Here is a 21,302-nt window from a genome sequence, read left to right as displayed (position 1 = left end):
CATACAAACACGCACACACACACATAGTCTGGTGGACTACGTGGCACTCTGCACATGCACTGTAGCCTCGGCAGCCAGCAGGAGGAGGAGGAGCGCTTTATCTGGACACAATCCACTCAACTTTACATTGTGCTGTGTACTTTTTTATTTTTCAATTCTCCACAAATCCAGTGATCTGAATTATGTTACTGTAGTTTTGTATGTTATAGTGGTGATATACACAGTCTAAATATCCCTCTGTTTACCGAGACGATAATAGAATAAGCTGTGTCCTTGACTAAACACATAAATTAAACTGTAAGTCAGGGTTGTTTGGTTAAAGCCTTGAAACTCGAACTGACTGTTTCAATGTTTGAATGGAAATGAGAGGCGGACGCGGTGCAAAATACTGAAGTCACTGTGTATAATTATGTGTTTTTAAATCTGCAATATTTTTTGAGTCACTTGGAGGCAGCAGAAACAAGCTGTAAACACCCAAACACATCATCACTTTGTAAATTGTTAACTTTTTTATCATGTTTCTTGGCATCCCGGAAAATTTAGGTTCAATATGTGCTTTGCTTTTTTGGTCTCCACCACTTCCTGAGGGAAATATCTGGCCTATCAGCTGCTTAATGCTTCACTTTGTTCACCAGCTATAAAACGCTCACTTCAAAAACAAAAAAAGGCAAAACAGCTCCCTGTTGTAGATAATGTTTTAGGCCGGACAACCGAAACAATGTGCTGAAAGAATCGATAAAGACCTGCAGAATCTGATAATTCTATGCTAGTGGTACCTACATTTGTGATCATTTGTCTCCTATCATTTATTGATTTTTGGAGGATTTGGGACAAACTTGACACTGTGCAGGTTGTCTAATACAAAATCTTTGAATTTAAGTGACTCACTAAAGTTTTAGTATCAGACAAATAAGAAATCTTACACTTATCACATCCCAACAAAAAGTGCAATGAATTTTTAAAAACTCTGCTGTCAGCACTCTGCGTGATTTTGAATCTCACTCTTTTCCTGTTGGCACGTTTCATCCCACGTTCACCTCTGCTTCCTGTGGACACTCTGCCTCTGCAGGGTGAACACATGCAGCCCAGGTGGGCCGCACAACAGACACGCAGTCGACCACAGGTGTAAATGTTAGCGTGTTCGTTTTTCTGTCCTTCCCGCCCACATCCAGTTCATGGAGTGTAGCCTCCCAACAACTTTAACTGTTAACAATGATGAAGGCAATGAATGAAGGAATTCATATTCATCAGCAATTTCATTATGAATCAAATTTGACATTTTAAAGATGCACAGTAGTTAAGAATACAAGAGAGTAAAAACTAAATTTGTTGTTTGTTGACGTAGTTTGAAACGTTAATTTAGCATGAAGCTGGGGGACAGAGACAGAACATCAGTGCAACAAACTGAGCTAGAATCAGGGTGTGATTCTGAGGAAAAATGCATCAAATGCACCAAAGAATATTGGTTAGAATGAACCAGTTATGTCACTTCTTCATCCGTCTCCAAAAAGAAGAGTGGCTCCATCTACAGGTGACATCCAGTACATCCTGTTTTTATTGTTTACTTAAGAGAACTGACAGCAGGCTCCAAATCCCAGCAGACCAAGTGTCTTTTTAGACCAATATACATTTGATTAAAAAATATAGTTTTGTACTTTTTGCACTAATGGAGCTCAGGCCATTATACTGTGTATGTTTGTCCTGTACTTTTCATACTGTCCTATATACAATTTTAAAGCAATGAATATATTTTAAGGTCGTGTTCTTCTCTCTGTGATCTCTGTGAAGTTCATGAAGTCACTCCTGATGTCTTGTAAATAAGAACATGTCGACACACTGGTTGCTGAAGCTTAGCTTCTACGGTTTTGTTTATTGAATGCTAAATACAACAGATAAGAAAGTGACAGCCAAACAAACCTTGCAGACAAAGGCCCACCTCGATTGCATCTGTGCATCAAATATTCATAATAATACTGATAATTCCCACCTTCAAAATTGTCTACAGATGAATACCTTGTTCCAAAAGACTGCATGCAACAGAGTATAACATTTTAAGTTCATTGAGCTACTTGTTCATACGTAATCTTTCAGTAACGTGTGTAAAGTTGTATGGTGTGCCACAGACTAGAGGATGAAATATTATAAGGGTGCAAAAAAGAATAAAAGTTCAGTGCATAGAGGCAGAGTAATTAAGACAGATCCCACAGCAGACAGACCACTGGTGTGTTGAAGGCGTTTCAGTCAGGAGAAGAGGTGTTTGTGTCACATAGTGAAGAGCAGGTGTCCTGAGAAGAAGCTTTTGTTGCTCAGGCTGATGGTCCTGTTTCCAGCCTCCAGCCACACTGTGTCTCCATTCACCAGCTTGAGCACCGTTTCCCCGGTAGACAAGTATTGACCCCCGTGATAGACCTTGAAACTGTGCAGCACCAGCTTATTGTTGCGCATAAGGTCCACACCTCCAGCGCCGTAGGCCGTGCAGAGAAAGCTGAACTGATAGACACCGGGTATCACACATGTGAACAGGCCTGTCTGCGTGCTGTAGTGGTGCTGGTCATTGTAGATGACCTGACGGAAATGAATGATTTTCTCAGCGGAAGGGTTGTACACCCCCAGGATGACAGAGAAGGCAGATTGCGGGAGTGTGGCATTTTGGTCGAGTGATGGTGGACCAGGGGGGCCTGGAGGACCAGGGGGGCCTGGAGGTCCTATCGGGCCTCTCCGGCCCCTCGGGCCTCTACGTCCTACTCCACCTGAAGACAAACACAATTTTTTATAAAACTTAAAACTTCTAACAAAACATACAGTTTATCATAGATTTTTCATTTTCATCTTAACATCGTCTTTGGCAAAATACATTTCAGATTTTCTGAATTGCAGCACTGTCTTTTGAAGCACTTTGAATTGCCTTGTTGTTGCCAGCCTACACAAATGCCCTCGCCTTAATTGCTTTGATTTACTTCTGCCAGTTTTGTACAGATCCAGAATCATGCAGCCACATTTTTTGATAAAACCACAAATGGGACATTTTACTCATAGTTCAAATGGGGGCAAACAACTTTTGTGTTTATAATTTTTTAAATGATGCATTACAGCTCATGATCTGAGCCAAGATATAGTAGAAAAGCATATATTAGATCTTTGTTGTATGTCAATTTTTAAAGTAGGCATCCTGTGGTGTTTCAGCTGTAAACAACACATTCGGAAATAAAATATTATCAGAATGTATCATATTCTTTGCAAAATTGCTTTACAGACATCTCATAAATAAAAAGATATAAACATAGAAAGTGAAGAGATTACCTCGTTGTCCAGGAGGCCCTGTCTGTCCAGAGGATTCGACTGGATCACAGCCTGTGGATCAAGAAGATGACGTTCAGTCTCATAATTGAAGGAATGATTTCTTTTTTAATAAGCTTGGTGAGTAAAACATGAATGTTTAGGTTTGGAGTGAGGACCACCTTCACCAAGATGTCAAAAAGTTAAATGTCTGATTTGAATGTGCAGTTGTAGTACTTGTTAGTGCTTAAACCGACCTCTTTTCCACCGACTTCATTACAGCTAACACCTGAGCCTGTAACATCAAACACCACACATGAAGAAGGATTTTCATTCAGGTTTTTAGAGTAGAATCAAATACACCAGGTTAAAGTCAGAACAAGAATCTTCCCCAGGTTAAAAAAGTTAGCAACCATGTTGTTTCACCTGAGTTGTTGGTGCAGGGTCTTTCCCTCCACCCCGTCAGGTCCACGCTTCGGATGTGGTTGCAGCGGACGAGCCGGTTCCTCTTCGAGATGACGTTGAAGGCGTTCGCCGGGACGGATGTGATGCCGGTGTTGTCGCAGATGATCTTGGACAAGGAGGCGGAGTTCAGGGCATTTCTCTGTTTCGCGGTGAACACGCCCGGGTTCTCGTGCCACAGCCTGACAATTTCAAAAGAGACAAGAAACGAGAAAGTTTAGTTACCAGGTTAACCAGGTACCAGGCTAAATCTGTTGAAATGAAGAGCATCGATTACATGCATTTGATTATTTATCCACCAACCTGTCACCCTGGCGGATACTACGGAACTGTCTTGCAATGAGACAGGCGAACAGAGGCCCCACACGGCCACCCTGCACGAACGGCTCTGCCACACCTCCCATCCAGACGTCGATGTTGTTGGGGGAGCCGTAGAGCTTCAGCAGCTTCCGGGCCAGATTGCCGTTTTTCAGAACCCGCCCGAGCTCCGCCTGGTTCCTGGGCTGAGACAGGCCACAGAGCTTGCGATAGGCGTTGTAGCCTGGAGGAGTAAACAACAAAGCAAACAAATGAGTGGAATTAAGGCATGGATGAAAGGTTAGAGTGGGAATGGGAGGATGAGAATCAGTGTGAGTGATGTACCAGGCAAGCCGTGGTCACGTCCTCTCTGTATGTTGAGAGAGCCCAGGTCCAAAGCCAGTTCCTGCACAAACTGGAACAGCCGCTCCCTCAGGGCATCCACCATCATGTGATCCTGAGTGCTCAGCTTGGCGGGGCGGCCGATCAAACCACGCAGCAGAGGGTCAATACCACCTGGGCAGATCAAATAAATGTTAGGTTTGTCATTTAAGACAGAATCCTAGAAGGTGATGCTTCAGTTTCCCTCTGTGCAGCTCACCCTCATAGACGATTCTCCAGGGGGTGAAGAAGGCCTTGAACAAGGACACATTGGGGAACTGACGAGTCTCCCTGTAGTTTCCATCCAGACGGGATAACATTGGCTGGATGGCCAAGTGGGCAAAGCGATAAGCTGCTGTTGCAAAGACGTTGGATATGCTGGGGTCCACATTGGGATTGTAGCCGGGGTAACGGCCGATCTGTGTCTGAACTGCATGGTCGCCCAAAATGTGTGGCAGATAGTCCCTGAACACAAACTTCTGAGAAAGACAGAGAGAGGGGATTTCAGACACAGACATTGGAGATGCTGATATATAAATTTTAATAATAATAATAATAATAAACTCAATATATAGCACTTTTCAAAACACAGCTACAAAGTGCTTCACAATAAGCAAGACACAAATCAAATAAAAGGACGGAAATGAAATAAACTGTAAATAGCAACAACTAAAAAGGTCTTTCTAGTAGAAGTCTGTTCTGAGGTACTTCTACCAATAAATAAATAAAATTAAAATACAAATTTGGTAGAAGTCCATTTTAGGAAGGGACTTAAAAGAAAGACCAACCTGCGCGTAAGCGCCCATGATCTTGCGCGCCTCCTGGTAGAGCGTCTCACTGTCCCAGTGTGGGTTCAGTCTTTTCAGCGCCCGGGCCAGTCGGTTGTGCTCACGCAGAAACAGCGTGTGAATCGATGTCAACCCGATGTTCTCGTCCACACGCACGTCACCTTCACGGCAGCAATGCAGCAAACATGAGGTGTCAGATTCAAATGTTTTCACGGGGTGTAAATGAGTTAAAGTACATGTTCCCTTTATTAATGTTTGGTAGATCAGGATTAACCCATTATTAAGAACATTTTAATTGCTGTATTGGATCTAGCATAACATGCTTCCTCTTTATAACCAGATTTATCACTTTACTGTGAATTTCCTGACATTTGTCATTGTTTTTATAGGTTCATTAATATTTCTGAATAATTATAATTAATGCAATGAAGACAGATTTGACATTATTCCAAAAAAGTTACAAAATAAACTGTTTTTCACAACCTAGCAGCTAAAACTTCTGCTAAAAGCATGAACTAACTACTTATCTAAACAAACTTACTTACAAACAAACTTGCATCTCGACTAACCTGCAATGAAACAGGGCACCTCCTTGGCGTCTGTGTTGTTGGTGATTTTTTTGCGCGTGGCACACATGTTCACCTCCATGGGATGGAAGGGCAGCAGCTCACGTCTGTTGTCGTTGAACTCCGTGTTCACGCGCAATAGGCCGCCATTGTTAGTGAGGTCACGAAGAAAAAGGGCGAGCTTGTCATCAGAGCCGTACACCTGGCTGAGGTCCAGGAAGGCCGTCAGCGCGTTGATCTGCTCCCTCTTGTTGGGCTCTCCGCCGAAATTGTAGGCCGAGAATCCTGTTCCGCAAGCAGGGGCGGACCTGAACGTAGGCATGCAGTTGTTGGGGTAGTAAGGACGCCGAGGGTCACCAGGAGGAATCTGTTTGATTGCAAAGGGAGGTCAAAAGGTCATGAAGCGAATCTTTTAGAGAGAACAACATCTGGAACGTTTCAGGTTTGAAACCCACTGGGATGGGGATGCATGGCTCGGTCCTCTCACAGCTCTCCTCACAGTCCACCCCGTTGCTGAAGGAGCGGATGCTGGGGGAGAAGGGCGTGAAGGTGAGATCGTGGTCGTTCCACTGGCCAAACAAGGTCACCATGTGAGTGAACTCTCTGTCGCTGACCACGGCTGCATCTGTTGTGCTCAGGATGTAGTTGGACACCAGTCGTACCTGCGAGCGGAGGAGGAGTTCATTCATTTAAGAAGTGTTTTCATTTCAAATCAACGTTTTAAGTGGGGCAATCGAGGTGAGCGACTGACGGTCATACCAGTGGGAGCAGGAAGTTGTTGAACGTGCGGTTGTTCCAGCCTTTGGGTTGGGAGATGCCGTCGTCGTATTCAGCAGGCAGCAAGCGGGCGAAGGGGGAGTTTGAGGCTCCGAGGCGAGGGTTTTTTCTAAAGGCAAACAAGAATCAGAATCAGCTTTATTGGCCATGTATGCAGACACATACAAGGAATTCGACTCCGGTTTTTCCGTTCAGAAACGTCCATGTTTGGAAACGCCGCTTGAGACATCCCACGGAAGTGTACACATCCTCTCTGGTCAGTGGCCCAAGATGTTTAGGTGCATTTCACAAGCATGTAAGCAGCAGTGTATCTTCTAACCTGTCACAATAATCATCTGATTCCTGCCAAGTTCCTATTCAACCAACACAAAGTGCCTTTTGGAAAGAAGCTACACAGTTGTTTTTTAATATTATGTAGAAAACTGTTAAACCAGTCATAACCAAAGATGATGCTGCAGAAACTTTGTCTAAAAATCCTTTTGAAATGTGTGTTAATAGTAAATTTAAAAAATCTGCAGGTAAGAGTTTAACATGTCTGGAAAAAGAGGAAGGAACCCTAATTTCCCTAAGTTGCTCACGGGTTGTTGCAGACGCTGGTGATTGTGCGATACTTGTTGATGTTTGCTGTGCTGCGGCATTCTGGGAGGCGGATCCGAGACGCACATCCAGTTATCCTGACGAGATCTTTCAGGTCGTCCTCACTGAGCAAGTCTGGAAAAATGGTGAAAGAGACATTTCATGAATCCCCGCGTTGATGCGCAAGTGTCTGCCAACTTCACATATCTGGTTTTCAGTTACATCTTTGAAGTGCTGGACTGTGACCACGTCATGAAACAGTAGATCTTAGAGCCTCTAAGAAAACCAGGAAAGGCTGTCAGAAAAACACTGCTGTGTCGTCTTTGTGTCTGTGTGTAGCTGCTGCCTGTCAGAAAAACATTGCTGTGTCGTCTTTGTGTCTGTGTGTAGCTGCTGCCTGTCAGAAAAACATTGCTGTGTCGTCTTTGTGTCTGTGTGTAGCTGCTGCCTGTCAGAAAAACATTGCTGTGTCGTCTTTGTGTCTGTGTGTAGTTGCTGCCTGTCAGACCTGTTGCGTTGAGCGAGCGCTTGTGCACACGATGCACCCTGTCATGCAGCAGACGAAGGGTTTGGGCCATGTAGTCTGCAGACCTCACAGCCGAGCGCGTTTCACCTCGAGGCTGCTTCAGGAGACGGAGGGTGTCGTGAGGACTCACCACGTCCCTGCGGACTCGCTTCAGACTCCTGGAGGAGGAAAAGGTCACAGGGTTACAATCAAGTGAAACCTGTGGTCTGCATTAGAGGTCCTGTATCTTTTTCCTACATTTGAGAGTTTAAGAAACACTGTAATGAATTGGCTTAAGAGTCCTTCAATGTAAAAATGATGCTTAGAAAGAGAATCCAGTATTGTAAAATGAACTCACTCTTCTCTGGAGTACAAATACGCATCATCCACAAGTTTCTTAGCCTCCTTAAAACAGTTTTGGAGGAAAGGACTGCCCAGACGTTCTCCTGCAAGGACAACAACGACACATTTCACAAAAGAATCAGACATTTAAGTGAAAATATTTTGGGGCGAATTAGAAACATGTTTGTAGAGTGATGGACGCAGCGTGTACCTGTGCGTTTGGAGTGACCAGGCACCAGGCAGAGGCCCAGCACAACAAGGACAGGGAGAAACATCTCTGAAACCAAAGAATAAAAACTCAATTTACCTAATTTGTCCAAATGCACATACGTTTTTTTTTCTTAACCAGAGTGTAAATTAAGTTTTAATTATGTTTGCAAAAATATTTAAAAAAAAAATTGAAATAAGAATCTCGTTACCTGTGTCTATGAAGGTTCCTCTGAAGGTTGGTGTGAAGCTTGAGAAGCTCTGGGATTTGTTGTGTCTGGTGTTGTCATCCTCAGTCCTTATATACAGAGTGGCCTTGCCCCTGGGCCGTCCAGGTGAGGCTACTGTCAGTAAAGAGGAGTTCCTTCTTCCTGCTCTCTGCACAGAGGGAAATTCTCAATGCACATTGTCCGGCGTCACTGGCTGACTGACAATAGCAGTTGTTAAAGGGAATTTTGCAGGATTGTGGTTAGGTTTTTTTAAAAAAATTTTATCTTCTATTTGACTTGTTTTTCTTTGTTATGAAATTAATAATTTGTTAAATGTATTATTCATTATTAAATTAATTCAGATATCAGTGTGTTTAAGCAGATTTCTGACTTTAATTTACATTTTAATGTTGCATTCTTCTTGAAGCCTCATCTTTGTCTCTTTTCATGACTAAAAGACATGACATGACTATATAATTACTGTAAATTATAGTATAAATATAATACTTATTATATTTCATTTTCTTTCTAAATATTTTGGAAAACATTTAATCCCATTAGATATCCAACAATAGAGAGGTGGAAGTTAAATGAGGGAAATAGAGATGGTGGGAAGATGTTATGGTTCGTGTTTGCTGACCCAAGAGCCTCTCTTTTCTTGATTTTTATTTTTTTTATCTTTGATTTTTTATTCTTCTAAACATGTTTGTGGCTTAATTCTTACATTTCTCTCTTTTGACTCATTATATTTAACATGACTGATTTCCACCAGGAGAAATGATCATGGGAGAGAAGTTTATGAGGCCTCATTCATTCATTTTTTAAAAGCGGATTTTCACAGATGTTGTCATGTTGTGGCTGATGACCCGCAGTGTTGTAACATAGCAGCTGGTAAACTTGAGAAATTCTTTGAAAAAAAAAAGAAAAATAAGCAATTCTCACTCTTTTCTAAGGTTAAGGAAGTATTTTTCAATCTCCGAGAGGTTTATGCCAGAAATCCCTAATCACAGGTTCAAAGTGAGGTGATTGAGGTTAAAGTTCAACCAGTGCAGAGAAATTTACTGTAGGTAAATAAGTTATCGATTGTGTGCAAGTGTGCAACACCCTAATGCAATGAGGAAAAAGAAAGATCGATGTACGGTCAAACATAAAATTAAAAGGAAACCTGTGTGTGTTTGGGATCGGAGCCCGGTGGATAGAGGATAACAGACGCTGGGAAAACACCCAAACTACCTGCAAAAAAAGTGACACGCAATAACCTACTTACTGTTACTGATAACAATGAAAAACCAGCATCGCACACTGATTGGCAATGATGGTTATTGATTAACACATTTAATTCACAATCTCCTGGCAGGCTGATCCATTATCCCACTGACCAACCGGCTAAATCACTTAAACATTATCTTAACCAGCTGAAGCGTGAACATTTTTTTAAAGGGAAATGAGATGTTGTCGATTAATAAATACATTTGTTCCCAAACTATTTCTATCAAATGTTATTGTGCAGACTGTTTTCACATTTGTTTGCTTGCAAGCAGAAATTACAGAAGGACAACTGACCGGATTTCCACAAAACTTGTTGGAAGGATGTTGCACGGTTCAGAAAGGATCTTTTTTTTCACTTTCTTAAACATTGCGAGATCATGAGGACATTTTCTTTGACATTTTCACTGTTTTCCCAGGGAATAATTCACGGATCTTGATGGAAACAAACAGGCACATTTAGGGAACTTATATCTATGTGTGTGTGAAATTTGGTGCAGCTTGACTGTATATATATATATTTTTTTTTTAAGTTTGAGGGGACTGGTCTTGGTGGAGGTATGCACTCTACTGAGCCCAACGTAGGGTTAGATATTACATGCACTCTACCTCTTTTTTAATTTAACATTTATTAAAACAAAAGTGAAGTTGAAGTGAAGTGAAAGCAACTTCAAGCACACGAATGAAAACTGAGTCATAGATTGTTATAAATAACTTGCATTTCCCTTCTGTAGAAACACCCTAACCCTGTGTGGACATAGTTGTTTCTTCTGCAATTAGTCTCTGTACAGGTGACTGAGTGTTTGGGAATCCTCTGTTACTTCAAACGAAACGAAACTTTAAATTGAACAATAGGTATCGTCAGATTTAATAGATATGCTTTCCGTCAGCTCATGCTCGCCCTTTTTGCAACATCAACAGAGAGTTGCACGAGACCCGTCCAGCTGCCTTTTTAAATGAAATAAAGAAGTAGAGGTAAACAGCAATGGCTGAAACTTTATTGGTCCATCTCAGGCTTTGGCAACAACTCACACTTCCCCAGTGGGTTAGTTCTAGAACTTTCATGTGAATTTGCTGAAAGCGCGTTATGGGGAAATTCTGTTGTTACAATCAGGCAATGATCCTGCAACGTCCTCGGCATTAACATTTAATCATTAATAACTGATAATAACTCAAATATCGGAGGTTGTTTAGGTCACTCAGTGGGCTGTGGCGTTTACAACCCCTCCTCCCTGTGTTGGTAGATATTGTAATTCCCCGGCAAGCAGAGCTATCTTGTACAATGATTCTGAGTCATTGATGATAACAATGACTTAGTATTGAAAGTTGAGGGTCAAGGAACTTTCTGCTTTATAAACATAATAAGGAAACAGAGGACTGGAGACAATAATGTAAGACATCATCCCAGATCCTGTCAATGGTTACAGTAGTTTCAACACCCAGGAAACTCTGTCCTATTTCTCATCAGAGTGTTTCATATATGATAGTTGTATTATTATATCATTCTAATCATATAAATCAATTCAAAAGAGAAGGCGTAATCAGAGGATATATGGACAGGATTTATACACATTGAGTTACAATATCTTCAATAAAAAGTGGCGTTTAAGTTTAAATTTGATTGCAGGTGGTTGTTTTTCTTTAGCTTTGTATTGGTATTTTTGTTGAAAGGACAAAATGTGGAGTTACTTGATAGAGTTTGAAGCCAAGATTCCAAGATCAGCAGAGCAACACAAAGGGTTATTCGATTTTTGTTTACCGATGGATAAACAATTGATGAATATTAAAGTGACTCTAAACACCATTTAACAGTAAAGCCTGGTTAGAGACATTCTACAATTTGCTATAATGTGTATAGTGACATTCCTTGGAATTTTGGAGCCAACCCCAGCTGACATTGGCTTGGAACCTGGACGGGTGGCCAGCGTACCACAGGGACAACATGGAGACAAACTACTATTCGGTCTCGCAGCATGTTTTTGGACTGTTGGAGGAATCTGGAGTACCAGGAGAAGACCACAGCAAGCAGGCCTGAGGGAAACTTACTGTCGGGTTCAAACCCAGAACTTTCCTGTTGTGAGGCTACAGTGCTTATTACGTTGATAATAATGTTGTTAATAATAATAATAATGGTGATGATGATGATATCAAAGATGTAAAAACTAAATTGTTTGCACATGTTTGTCATTAGTGGGTCTTGGCATCAGATTTAGTTTCAGTCTGTGGTATTTTGGGGCTGGATTGTTTCTTATTTTTTGTATTCATTTTTTAATTCATGTTTGAAAAGCAGGGAAATTATTACAGAAACCTCACAAATTTGCCTGGAATTATGGGAAATACTTCATCTCTCATGGCTTCCACTCTGTTATGACAGAGCAGATCTCTCCAGTAAGCAACAACTCAAACTGAACTTTATTAGCTCATGGTTTCGAAAGGTTATATTTGAGCTCCATCCCTTTCAACATCTGGACATCTGCTTTTCAACATCCGTTCAAACGCCACAGAAACCCGGAGCAGACGCTTTGGCCAATTCTCAAAAATGTTTGTCAGATAAACACATGAAGCGCTACAGAAGCGTATAGCATTCACTTGAACAAAACAAAAAGAGAATTATCTCGGAAAGTTTTCAAGTGAATGCAATACACTTCTTTAAAGCACAGATTAGATCTCACAGATGACATTTCCTTGGCAGCACTAAATGTTTTATAATCAGTGTCGTTCCCAGATCAGTGTGACGCTGCGACGACACTTCAGTATCTTATTGTTATGGGTGAATTCAATTTCGCAAAAAAAAAAAAAAAAATTCACCTGCAAGGAACTGGTTTTGTGGAGGAAGCGGCCCATGTGCAGATTGCACAGCTGATTTCACAAGTTGAACACATGAAGAGAAAAAAGTACCAGCTTGACAAATGAGCAGAAGGTAACTGAGATTGGAAAAAACAGTTTCACTGTGTCATGGAATCTCACCTTCAATAACTGTGACGACAGGTATTTGGTTTACTCAACTGCACATGAACTTCATGGTAATGATTTCTATCATTAGCGTCTGTCAGCGCCTCTTTAGTCTTTTTTTTTTTTGCTTCCCCATATGTGCTATGGGCCCTTCTCCTCGCTATACACAAGGAAGTACTATTCTGTAGAATTGCAATCGGCTCTCTTCACGTTGAGCTGGTTTATGATCGGTTCACAATTCCACCGAGGCGCAATTACCAAGCTGCTGCAGATTTGAATTCCTTGAAGGAACCACACTTACTTACAGTCATAAAGATAAGTTGAGAGTCAGGTATGCGAAATAATAAAATACACAGTGGACGGCATTGTAAGAAGATCGCGTCGTTTTCAGCTTGATAGTTCTGGGATAAACGTTAAGACAGTAAACTCTCAAAACTAGAGCTGGACTGCAACCCCCACAAAGATAAGACTGTGTTCTTATTTTTACTTTGTGGAAGATAAAAGCTTAAACCCGAGAGGCCGGCAGTTAAATGCAAACACGCTAAACATGACATTGTTCAGCCACATTAAGCCACAGTGTAAAAAAGAAAAAAAAATTCCAACTTATAAAAAATACCTCAATTAGTATTCAACTACTTCAATTACTACAACAAAAGTTGGCAAATGTTTCAACTTCTTAACATAACGTTGAACGGTATTCATTTGTGTCTTATCCATTTAAGTCAATTGTTGTATTTCAACTTTATTTTTAAGCATCTTGCAATTTTGCATTAAAAGGCGCCTTATAAATAAAGTGTAATTTGATTACAATTACAATTGTCATTACAGCTCCCTTCATCTCTGTCAGACTTTTTCTTTTGTATGAATTTGTATTAAACATTGATATACTTCTCCATTTATATTTGACACTGTCTCTTCTCATGAATGTTGTAAATGTTGTTATTTCGTTGATGGTTTGGATGAAGGTTTTTCCTCACTCTTGTTGAGGGTTAAGGACAGATACAGATACAGATACAGATACAGATACAGTCACACCTTATTAGGCCCTACGACGCAAATTGTGATTCGGGAATATGGGCTTTACAAACAAAATTTAACTGATTGATTGATCGATTCATATTATTTAATAGCAACAAGTCACAAGAAATTCAGCATTTCCCATAGTACAGAGGAGACAGCCTCTGTGTTCTTCACCAAATCCGGCCACAATAATTTCACCGGAAAACCTCATCTTATTGCGATTAGGAACTTGACACAGAACGAGACGTTCTCAGCTTTAGAAAACAGACAGAAGTCACCGCTGAAGAGGCCATGATGATGATGACATAACCAGTTTCTACAGGACAGCGGTCATGACAGTTGCATAACTACGCTGCGGAACAATGCGGTAACTTGACAGAAGGAAGCAACAGGAGGAACAAACTAACCCTAACCCTGATGAGCAGAGAGTCAAGTCAGGAAAATGATGAAGCAGTTTCTCAGGCTGGACGAGCACAAAGACTGACATTTGATATGATAAAATGAAAACGTGCTAAATTCCTGGACAGCCAGGAGGAGTTTTCCTGGATTATGTTGCTGAGGGATGCAAACACCCGATTCACATCATCATTCCTTCTTCTGTATAGAGTAGCTTATGTTCCACAAGCTACTCTATACAGATACACTAATCTATGTTCTGTGTTTCACTGTAAGACAGAACACCAAATCAATTCTACAAATTACAAACAGTTGCATGCTTCATTTACAGTAGATGATGACCCCTGTGTTATAGAAATATATAACATACAACGAAACCCACTCTTTTCGGTCAAAGTGAACCCCTGTGCAAAATCGCTTAAAGTTTAAACCACTAAAACTTCTCATCTTGCAATACTTGTATTATTTCAGGCTGAAGTGTTGGGCATTTGAACTGATGTAAAATTGTATAACATGTGTATAATATAACACAACTAGGTTAGACCGACTATCTGCATCAAAAGTGATTACAACTGTAATTTGTTATAAAGCACAAGTGCATGAACTAGCAGCTTCCTCAATTCTGTCTTGGTTGTTTTGTAAAGCAACAAGGTTTTACAAAGTGAGGAAGTCCACAAGTAAGAAAGCAGATCCAGAGACTACAAAATGTTGTGTTTACTTACAGATGCAGTGTGTGTGTGTGTGTGTGTGTGTGTGTGTGTGTGTGTGTGTGTGTGTGTGTGTGTGTGTGTGTGTGTGTGTGTGTGTGTGTGTGTGTGTGTGTGGCCTGATCACACTCAATCAGATCACTTAAAAAATGTATTTACAGGAAGTAGTGAAAAAATAACCTCACAATTACCAGCATGGGCGTGTCTTTGAAATGAAACTTATTAAGAAGTTATTAAGTGCACATAATAATGATGTGAACAAAGAGAAGCAGCAATTACTCACATTGCATCACTTGTTAATCATTTTTAAAAACTGTTTAAAACTCGTATATGTTCTGTATGATTATGTTTCTGCCAAGGTAGAGACTGCATGACAAATTATATAGAAAGAAACATCAAATTAAATGTCTCCTTATTGAATATTGAGTAAAACTCCACAAGAGACAAACAGCATTACATTCGAGGGCAATGACACAATAGGCAGGCGTAGACCCTGCTGGTCACTGAGGCAAATCTAGGTGGAACAAAGCAAATGTGTTTGGAAACTGCAAAACAAAAAAGAAAGCAATGTGTCGAACAAAGACACCTTAAGCTGAGAGAGGCAGCTGGAAATGTCAGGGCCGTTTCTCAAGCTGAACCGGTACAAAGAAGGAAGCACTGACGCCGAACTGTACTCCTGATCGTAAAGGTCAATGTGATCCAGGCAAAGATTGTGCTCATTGCTGATTTCCTTGAAGTTTTTTCTGTTGCAGTTTGGTTAAAAGGGCAGGAAGACCTTAGATAACAATAAGAAAAACTTCCAGGCGTGGTTGTGCAACGTCACGGATAAAACAAACAACGATAGCTAACAGTTTGATAAAGGACACAATCAGCGGTCTTCAATGGATTTCTTATTTGGTGTTAACACTCAGAGACTGATACGACCCCGGTTATGGTTAAATCACATAAAACACGTTCTCTCCTCCGTGTTGTTTGACTAGTTGCTGTGACAGTTTTGTGAAGTTCAGAGAGCTGTTTTAAAGCAGCAGAGTCATTTTGTCCTATTCACAGACGATATATAAAGATGGAGGACGCGTCCGTACTTCTTCCCCACTATCCAGAAATGAAGCCAAAATATCCCCGATACAAACGCTGCCAGTTTCGGAGCCAGAGGCTGCTTAGTAGCGATTAGGGGGCGGAGCTGCTACACCGATACACACCCCTGATCAATGGTATCTCAGTCTCAGCTGTCAATCACGATGCTTTTATAGCATTAATTAATTAACTAAAACCAAACTTACTGCAAAATTTACATTTGAACATATAGCAATTTGATAAGAACTACCTAAAATAACAGAACCACCTTCTGAAAAAAGTGTATTTGATGTTTTAGTTTGGTCCATGTCCAATCTGCTGAAGTGGAAGAGGTGGGATTTATGACGTATACAGCATCCAGCCACTAGGGGGCAATTGGGGACGCTTTGTCATGTCAATATGTATAAATGGTGTATTGTAGAAATCAGTCTGTCATGTGAAAGTTATTAGCTTCAGTGTGGGCAAAGGGTGATGATTATACATTACACTGACATTAAAAACATTAGGATGAATATTATTATTGATAAAAGATTAAAATATACATCAGTTATCACTGTTAATAAACCAAACTACACTGTGTGTCTGTGCATCTACAGAACACAAGCGAACATGTCTGAGGTTTTCAAATAAGGCTTGTCAAGTTGTCGCACCTTGATTTTGAGGAACTGAACGTGAAACTTGACTAATATTAGCATACGAAGAGTGAAAGGAAACAATGTTCTGCTTTGCTCACAGCTCTAATCAAAGTAGTACGAGAGGCAAGTGGGTCACGTGAAATACAAACTGCACTCACAGGACGTTCAAGTAAAAAGCCTGAAATTAACCGAGGATGGCCGCGCTGCAGTTCATGCTGTTTCTCTACATCGGACTCCAGAGCTTTGGTAAGACAACGCAAAAATGTATCAGTTGCAATAAGAAGATGAATTAATGCCGAGAGTATAGAGTGAAAAACTAAAGGGATGAAATAAATAACAGTTAACATTCATCTCCACAGCTCTGAATGCAGGTGCCTTGCAACGTGTTCCAGACGCCTGGACAGCCGTAAGTAATGATTCCTCATTTCTGGTAACAAAATCAAAAAATGATTCACATACATAACACCTGTCTTGAAGGTAGACAGATGCTAACAGGTCAATATGAATCAAACGCTATTATTCCGAAATACCTGCAGTTACTGACATGCAACTAAATCTAAAGCAAAAGAACAACTGTGAAAAAACATAGTTCATCTACTTCAGAAGGAATTGAAATTTGCATTGTTCAAAATCAGGAAGTCTCTACATGTACTTCCTCTTCGCCAAAAATTTACAGAACAAAACTTTGTTTTTTTAATATTTCAGTTTTGCATCGTGAGGAACTGACACTGCCGCAATTTCATTTCTTGAAAAACTCAATATATGAATATTGAATCAATTTCTGACCACATGAAGTGCCATTGACAACTAAACAAGAGCTTATCAGTTGAAGTATTAACAATATTTTCATTATGTGATTTTGATTTTATACTCAGACCGGCGACGTCTGCAAGGACTGCACACAAATATTTGAACTCCTTGAGGACCTGCTCTCCAGTGCAGACCTGCAGGTGAGAGCAACAGTGGAGCACAAGCCAGACAATTCATATTCGCTAACTGATCATGTTGTGGCCAAGATTCAGAAACACGCTGTGGTATCTCAAGAGCTAAGATCTGTGGTTGAATAGTTTTTCCATTAGGTTAAAAATAAGTATTGTTCCCCTGTTCTTTTATCAGATCACTACTCCACATTCAGTCATGCACACAAACACATGATAAAGGAAAGGTTGCCCCAAAATTTATGAATTAAAGAGATTTACTTATTGACCACTTACGAAAACTTGGATTTAAGTTCTGTGATGAAAACAATTCAGTAACATTTAATCAATTACACAAACTTTCACCGGGTGATGTTTAAAAATACAAGAAAAAGTGCATGATATAAAACCTACAATGGATAAAAAAAAAAACTTTTAACAGACTAAAAAGAAGGTAGAATCCTCAGAGAGCCACATGTGAGGGATCCCTCTCCCAGGACGGACAGAAGTGCAATAGATGCCACGTGTAATGGAGAACATCAGAAAGATAAGAGTATTTGCAGCATTGGTTAGAATAAACACTTTGTAGCATAATGGAAGGTAAATGAATCGATGGATTATTGTCAGTAATGGCAGAGTATCTGATTAGACATATTGTATATCAAGCAGTCTTGTTTTAATCATAGTCCATGGTCAGCAGCCACCACGATCAGGATCCACCATCATGATCGACTGCCTCTTTCATTGCACCTCATACTAAGAGATGACCAGATATCTTCTGACCACTCTTACGGATTGGTTCCTGTTTCTCAGCCTCTTTTTGTCCTGCACGTTTTAAAAATCCAGATTAAAAGACTCCAGAAAACAATTTAGTCTACATTGCTTCAATCGTCTGATCTGTGCCTGTCGTTGGCAGAAGGGGATAATGTTGCACCTCTCCTACAATAAAAGTGTTTTTTTGTCTTCACTTAGAAAAAGGTGATAGATGGCCTTGAGACTCTGTGTGACCACCTGCCCGGCCCGCCCAGCGTTGCCATTCTCTGCAGAAAAGAGGTGGAGAGGATGCTTCCACTGGCCATCACCTTAATAACTGGATTTGTAGTAAGTTCAGGGAAAGTGTCAGGACTGAATCACTAACAGTTTGCTGTCAGAGGTCTGCACTACCGTCACGTGTCTTTCTCTGTAGAAACCAGTGGAGGTCTGCAAACTGATTGGACTCTGTGGCTCGTCTCGTGACAAACAGAAGATGCTCAGCTATTTTGCCGAGCAGGCCCTGCAGGCTGCTGTGACGAGCCAAGACGTGAGTAAAGTACATATTTGAAAGGAAAGCTATAATTACTGAGGGGAAACTTGAACTCCCTGTGCTTCACGCTCTTTGTGTCTGTCTGTCAGGGGCGGCCCACGTCAGCGTGCTCCTTCTGCCTGTTCCTCCTCAAGACGCTGGAGGACCTGCTGCCTAAAGAAAGGACGGAGGTGAGTCACTCTGCTGCAGTGAAGGGACACGTGTGTGAGATCACAGTGTCTCTTTGTGCTGCACGGAGACGTTCAAATGCCACCAGACGCCGGGCGTGCGACATCAAGGTGCCCGCTTATATTTTACATCCTGCTCATGTACACAGTGACGCAGTGGGAGATTTTTCACGTCCCCCCCGTGAGGAATGCAGTTTTTTTTTAATGATTTTGTCTCTTAAAATCAATTTTACGGTTTTTCAGTGTCAGCAATTTTATTTGTTTTGTTTATTCTTGGCTCAGCTGTCAATGGTGAAGAGCTTTGAGCTGCACCAACCCGTATGAAAGCTGCTCTACAGATGAAATGAACTGATTGTTGTCCGTCCCGCTCCTCTAACAGGCAGAAGTGGTCAGGTTGCTGGAGGAGATTTGTCACATTTTGCCCGCTTCCTACCACGACCAGTGCGAGGCCTTCATAGACAGGTTTGGCAAGACGGTGCTGGACGCAATCACAAGATTTGCAACGCCTCGGGCCGTCTGCTCCCTCCTCCACCAGTGCGAGTGGCAGGACGCTGCTGTGGCAGGTCAGTCAGTTTGGTGTCCGCACGACTGCAGCTTAGGAACTTTTAAATTAAGGGTATTTTTTTTATGAGTAAATGAGTCACAGCTCAGCCAGTAATTTGGAAAGAATACTCAACCAAACAGCCCAAAGTAATAAATTACTTTTGACAGTCAGAAGCCCGATAGAGATCATTTTCACAGCCAACGTTATCTTGTCATATCAATGGCACAGAAGACGTTCTTCCCCTTCACTCTCCCTCACAACAACCTACACAGTTCTGTACGGCAGAGGTGTCGGCCCTCAAACACACGCACACCTCCGACTGATCAGCTCCAAACGTTCCTCTGGAGAAACACTCCATTAATGTTAATGACGGCGCTGTTACATTTATGTATCCCAGTAATAAACCAAATTAGGTACAGAAGCTGAAATGCTGAAACTGTCCAAAATCCTAAAAAAGGGATTATTAATCAATAATCAGGAATAAATTGATTTTTGTTGTCTATCAATGATTAATTCGTTGTCTCTTTATTTAGTCTCAGACCCGTGCACTGTGACAACATACAGGTGCAGAGACGTCTCGACTGCCCTCAGATGTGGAGTAAGTGAACAGCGATTATTGTGCAGTTGATTAACTTGTGAATTATCAGTGATGATCACGTTCTTTACCTGGTTCACACAGACTCTGTTCTACTGCCAGAGATTTGCCTCGAAGCCGCTCGACAGCAACACGCTCTAAAATGTGAGGTGGGTAGTTTGGTGGTGAATTTAATAAACATACAATTGAGGGTTTGAGGAAAGGGGATGTCGCACCTTGTTCAGCTCTATGAGACACATTGTGATTTGTGAATATGGGCTGTACAGATAATATTTGATTGTTTAATTGATTGACAGCAACATTACAGATCTCTCCAAACTGCTCTTTTCAGGACGGGACTGAAAATATGAGTCATCGCCGCCGTGAATGATCTTTCAACATCAAACTGTAACCACCTGTGATCGTCTGTACTTCTTTCACATACTGATTTAGGACCTTACTGTAGATTTAGAGTAGATTAAGAAGAAGACAGTGACTCTGCCTGAAACATTTTATTAACAAAATGATGTGAACTTCAGTTGTGAGGAACGTTAAACAAGCTAAACAAGATCAAAATGTTAAACGCTAACATTTAAACAATGAATCTGTAAACTTTTCACTTTTTTCTATTTTGTTAATCAGGGTTTCTGGTTAGATTTTTGTACTGAGTAAAAAATGAATTGCTTAATCAGCTTTAATTAAGTGTATTTTTAATAAAGATCTCAGGGAAATGATCAATAGATTTTGTGAAATGAGGTATGTATATTATGGGCTATGAAAGACCACTTGACCACAGACTGCACTCTCATTAATAAAAAAGGATGTCAACAGTTTTCAGATTAATCTTCAGTGAGGTCCAAAAAGCCAGAGAACTCACTGCGAGAGTCTGGTGTAAAACATGTTGCAAAAACCTCCACTAACAACTTGTTTAAACAAATAATTAAGAGTTATATATAATACAATAAGAGAATACATAGCCAGAAGCCCAGCCCATGAGCACAAGCAAGTGTGCACTTTATTTGAGGGATTTAAAAGAGAAACACCAGATCATACTCTGCAGTATTTAGAGGGAAAAGTTGCTGCCTCAGGGGAGAAACTGGGGGGTGGGGGGGGTATGGGGTAAATAGGTAAGAAGTCAGATATTTGGGGACATTGCAGAAAAGGCACTTTTACACATTCAGCAACCACAGTGACGGACTCACTTTCAATAATTAAAACAATTATTAACAGTGAAAAAAAGTGGTCCTCTAACCCACCATCAACTTGTAAACAGGCTGGTTTCTCTGTACAACACCAACCAGGCGTTAGGTTGAGGATGAGGTTGAGGATCTCACAGACACATGAATCTGAAAAGCTCCTAC

The 21,302-nt window shown here is 40.9% G+C and overlaps 2 protein-coding genes across 4 annotated transcripts; one reads left to right on the top strand and one right to left on the bottom strand.

The window, feature by feature from the left end:
• Nucleotides 1–1,840: 1,840 nt before the first annotated feature.
• On the bottom strand, nt 1,841–8,467 carry mpx (myeloid-specific peroxidase). 2 transcript variants are annotated; one of them, XM_034602919.1, is made up of 15 exons: nt 8,390–8,467; nt 8,182–8,247; nt 7,987–8,074; nt 7,632–7,807; nt 7,126–7,258; nt 6,530–6,656; nt 6,226–6,432; nt 5,774–6,137; nt 5,205–5,365; nt 4,637–4,895; nt 4,381–4,551; nt 4,042–4,279; nt 3,703–3,920; nt 3,301–3,351; nt 1,841–2,750 (listed from the first exon to the last, which is right to left on the bottom strand). In XM_034602919.1, the coding sequence occupies exons 2-15, from the start codon at nt 8,243–8,245 to the stop codon at nt 2,263–2,265; spliced, it is 2,745 nt and encodes a 914-aa protein (XP_034458810.1). In that variant the 5' UTR covers nt 8,246–8,247; nt 8,390–8,467; the 3' UTR covers nt 1,841–2,262. The 2 variants fall into 2 exon arrangements, with proteins under 2 accessions (XP_034458810.1, XP_034458811.1); XM_034602920.1 differs by lacking the exon at nt 8,390–8,467 and adding an exon at nt 3,534–3,571 and having other exon boundaries at nt 2,582–2,750; nt 8,182–8,245.
• An 8,048-nt stretch (nt 8,468–16,515) lies between these two features.
• LOC117771767 (prosaposin) lies at nt 16,516–21,173 on the top strand. Of its 2 annotated transcripts, none has more exons than XM_034602510.1 (10): nt 16,516–16,682; nt 16,796–16,842; nt 17,312–17,386; nt 18,326–18,454; nt 18,540–18,653; nt 18,746–18,826; nt 19,203–19,386; nt 19,901–19,965; nt 20,047–20,106; nt 20,294–21,173. In XM_034602510.1, the coding sequence occupies exons 1-9, from the start codon at nt 16,631–16,633 to the stop codon at nt 20,101–20,103; spliced, it is 804 nt and encodes a 267-aa protein (XP_034458401.1). In that variant the 5' UTR covers nt 16,516–16,630; the 3' UTR covers nt 20,104–20,106; nt 20,294–21,173. The 2 variants fall into 2 exon arrangements, with proteins under 2 accessions (XP_034458401.1, XP_034458400.1); XM_034602509.1 differs by having other exon boundaries at nt 16,518–16,682; nt 20,047–20,111.
• Nucleotides 21,174–21,302: the final 129 nt, after the last annotated feature.

This window comes from Hippoglossus hippoglossus, chromosome 12, assembly GCF_009819705.1.
Source record: "Hippoglossus hippoglossus isolate fHipHip1 chromosome 12, fHipHip1.pri, whole genome shotgun sequence".
NCBI lineage: Eukaryota > Metazoa > Chordata > Actinopteri > Pleuronectiformes > Pleuronectidae > Hippoglossus > Hippoglossus hippoglossus.
The sequence above is the reverse complement of the archived record's forward strand: the minus strand, read 5'-3'. Positions and strand labels throughout refer to the sequence as shown.